Here is a 3,225-nt window from a genome sequence, read left to right on the forward strand (position 1 = left end):
GGTAACCCTCAGAACTAGTTATACTAGATTTACAGCTGGTAACCCTCAGAACTAGTTATACTAGATTTACAGCTGGTAACCCTCAGAACTAGTTAACAGTAGATTTACAAGTGGTAACCCTCAGAACTAGTTACAGTAGATTTACAACTGGTAACCCCCAGAACTAGTTAACAGTAGATTTACAACTGGTAACCCTCAGAATTAGTTACAGTAGATTTACAGCTGATAACCCTCAGAACTAGTTACAGTAGATTTACAGCTGATAACACTCAGAACTAGTTACAGTAGATTTACAACTGGTAACGCTCAGAACTAGTTAAAAGTGGACTTACAACTGGTAACCCTCATAACTAGTTACAGTAGATTTACAACTGGTAACCCTCATAACTAGTTAACAGTGGACTTACAACTGGGGGATGACACTCAGAAATCCAGTTAGCCAATCATAAAGACATCGGCACAACCACTTAAGGCAAACCCTCCCTAATGGCCATGCTTCAGGAGCTTCAACACAAACCTCTCCCGGGTTTCTGAGACGGAACAGTAGGAATTCATTCTCTAGCTGCATGCTGCGCTTTCTATACCACCATTATCATCTCTTCTAAAAACACTTACTTTTCTACATTCTCACCAGAACAGTCCCTGCACCTACGGAATTTCCTTCCCTGTGACTTACATCTGCGGCGATGGTGAATGATTTCCATAAAACAGTGGTTTATGGGGGGAGGAAGAGACAAGTGCACCCCTGAGTTTCAGGACAGCCAGGGCTGTGTAGACAGACTCTGTCTTGGAAAAGCAAAAACAGACAGACCAAAGTGGGGAGGGGCTGTGAAGGAGAAAAGGAGGACCCACTGTCTCAACTTCTATCCTTAACTAACACATTTCCCTTCTCTTCTACTATCGTTTCCACAGTAATACTTAAGTTTTCACCTAACTACACTAAGTCAACATGAAATAAAACCTTTGCAAAATAGCACAACACTTAAACAGGAAGCAGCGTTTCCTTGAGAAAAATACCTTCATGATTCACATGAAAAGTAAATGCTTCTAACTGTGTCTTGGACTGCACTGTTAGGCAAAAAGTAAGTGTATTTAAGTAATATCCTTATTCTATCAACCATGCCAATTACAGTCAGAGTGAATACACTGGAAATTCTAATTTAGACACAGTAACATCTCATTAGGGTCTTGCTACCCTTCACAGATGTTCTATGTAGGTGGACAAGCAAAACCTGATGAATTAGGTTAGTAAATCCAAAGAGTGGCATGTAAGACCACCTGAAGAGATGAACTAGTCTTCCCGGTTTGAAATCTGTTGCACGATTTATATTTAAAATGACAAATGCTTTGGTGCTAACACACATAAGCAAGCCCCTCATCACGTCACACAACCAGGGAAACACACGTTGACTGAAATCGACCTAACTGGGCAGAAAGATAGGTGTGCTTATGACGTAAGCCAGCGCTGAGTGCCATCTGGAAATGACTTCACCAATATTAAAAAAAAAAAACACTGAGTACCAATGATAGCTCCAAATCGTTCTTCATAATTATGAAATCTAATCTTTAATGAATAACTGCCATATGCCTAGTCATTTCATCCTGGCAAGAGCTCCATGCAACAGCTTTTTACAGCTCGGAAAATTGAAGCTCAGGGAAGGCCAGTGACTTGCTCAGAGCACAGAAACAAGAGTTGAGAATTAAGTTCGGTCTATGCTTAGGCGAAGGTGTCTTCTTTCCAATGTCTAAGTCCAGAAGCATGTAGGTAATGTGGCAGAATTCACCTACGAGCTAGCAGTGCCTGCAAGAATACTTATCACAAAAACATTTAATACTATTGGAAGCCCACCACTGCAAAAAATATTCCAACAGCTGTCACTTTGAAGATAACCCAAATCTGGTGAGCACTCGGATATCGATCACCAACTGCAGGATGCAGTCCTAGTCAGGCTTTTAACTCACTACTCCACCCTTCTCCCTCCAGAGAGGGGCTATTACCTAGCTGGTAGAACATACTGACTAAAGCCCTTGGTACTAAACAGACAGGAGTGGTTTCCTTGTGAGATTTCAAGTAAGCCCTGTGCATAGCTAATTTACAACTAGAGCGGCTGACTCTGGCAATGCTGTTAGAATGTGCTCTGGACAAAAACTGACCGCAGGAAAAGTGGGAGGGCGGTCCAGGCAGGGCAGAGCCCACTGAGCTCGCGGCGAGTCTGGCTGGGTTAGAGCAGCCAAGCACTCCAGGCCCAGAGGCTCCAGCAAGGGCGCCTCCATATGCGGAACTCTCGCCCAATCCCCGAGCAGCCTCGCATCCCGTGACCGCCTGGGAGCCTGTTTGGAGAAAAGTAGAGAGGGAGCCCGCAAGCTGAGCTGGCGGAGGGTGCTGGAACCTGGCTGCTCCGGAGAAAATGTCTCCTTGGCAGCCGCGGCCGCTGTCCTGCGGTCTGGCTCTCCCGGGCCAGCTCGGCGTTGGGGGAGGGAGGACAGGGAGGCGGTATCAGGCACGGGCGTTTCCCCGTCCAGGTCCACACCGCCGCGACGGAAAGAGAAGCCAGGATTCCCGAGTGCACGGGGGTCGCGGGGCTCGCCCTTGGTCGGGGCGGATGACAGCAGCCCGGGGCTGCCGAGCATGGGTCTGCGGCGCGCGGCAGAGTCCCGGGTTCTCCGGGCGGGTCGGTGTGGCATCTGACCTGGGGTAGGTTCACGCACACACCCCGTACGCCCTCTTCTGCAGCCCTCCGCTCTGCAGCTCCCCGCGCCCCGGGCCCCGGACCCGCGACCTCGGTGTGATGCCAGCAGCGTGCAAGTGCCGCGGGAGGGAACCATGTTCACCTTGCCATGCACACATCCACCCCTACGCCCTGTGTCACTGCCCAGGCGAGCCTTTCAGCCTCCCAGCTCGCGATGCCCTGCCCTGCCCGGCCCGGCCCTCTCCCGGTGCTCCCCACACCCGCATCCGTAACTCCCCCATTCCGAAGCCGGCCACCCCAGAGCAAGCCCGGAAAAAAAAGGGAGAGCGAGAGAGACGGGGTTTTCCTGTGAGCTAATATATCTACCTGGATCGAATTCAGGGATCCGAGCTTGGTATTCAGCTCCGACTCTCATCCCAACATCTGCAAAGCAATGCCAAGAAATATGGTAAAATGATAATAAATAAGGAGAGGCGCGGGGAAAGGCAAGGCAAGAGGCTCTCCAGCCGCGGGAGCGCGGGCGAGGCCGCGGCCG

General features: G+C 49.6%; 1 protein-coding gene across 6 annotated transcripts in view; it reads right to left on the reverse strand.

Annotated features, from left to right (window-relative positions):
- The window catches only part of Rcor3 (REST corepressor 3), a 41,910-nt gene that overhangs the window by 38,078 nt on the left and 607 nt on the right, over positions 1-3,225 (reverse strand). For all 6 annotated transcript variants that reach the window (XM_013346953.2, XM_005348893.2, XM_005348894.3 and 3 more), the window contains exon 2: positions 3,057-3,113. In XM_013346953.2, the coding sequence (XP_013202407.1) occupies positions 3,057-3,113 (57 nt within the window). The remainder of the gene's footprint in view (positions 1-3,056; positions 3,114-3,225) is intronic.

Source organism: Microtus ochrogaster, chromosome 6 (assembly GCF_000317375.1).
Source record: "Microtus ochrogaster isolate Prairie Vole_2 chromosome 6, MicOch1.0, whole genome shotgun sequence".
NCBI classification, from domain to species: Eukaryota; Metazoa; Chordata; class Mammalia; order Rodentia; family Cricetidae; genus Microtus; species Microtus ochrogaster.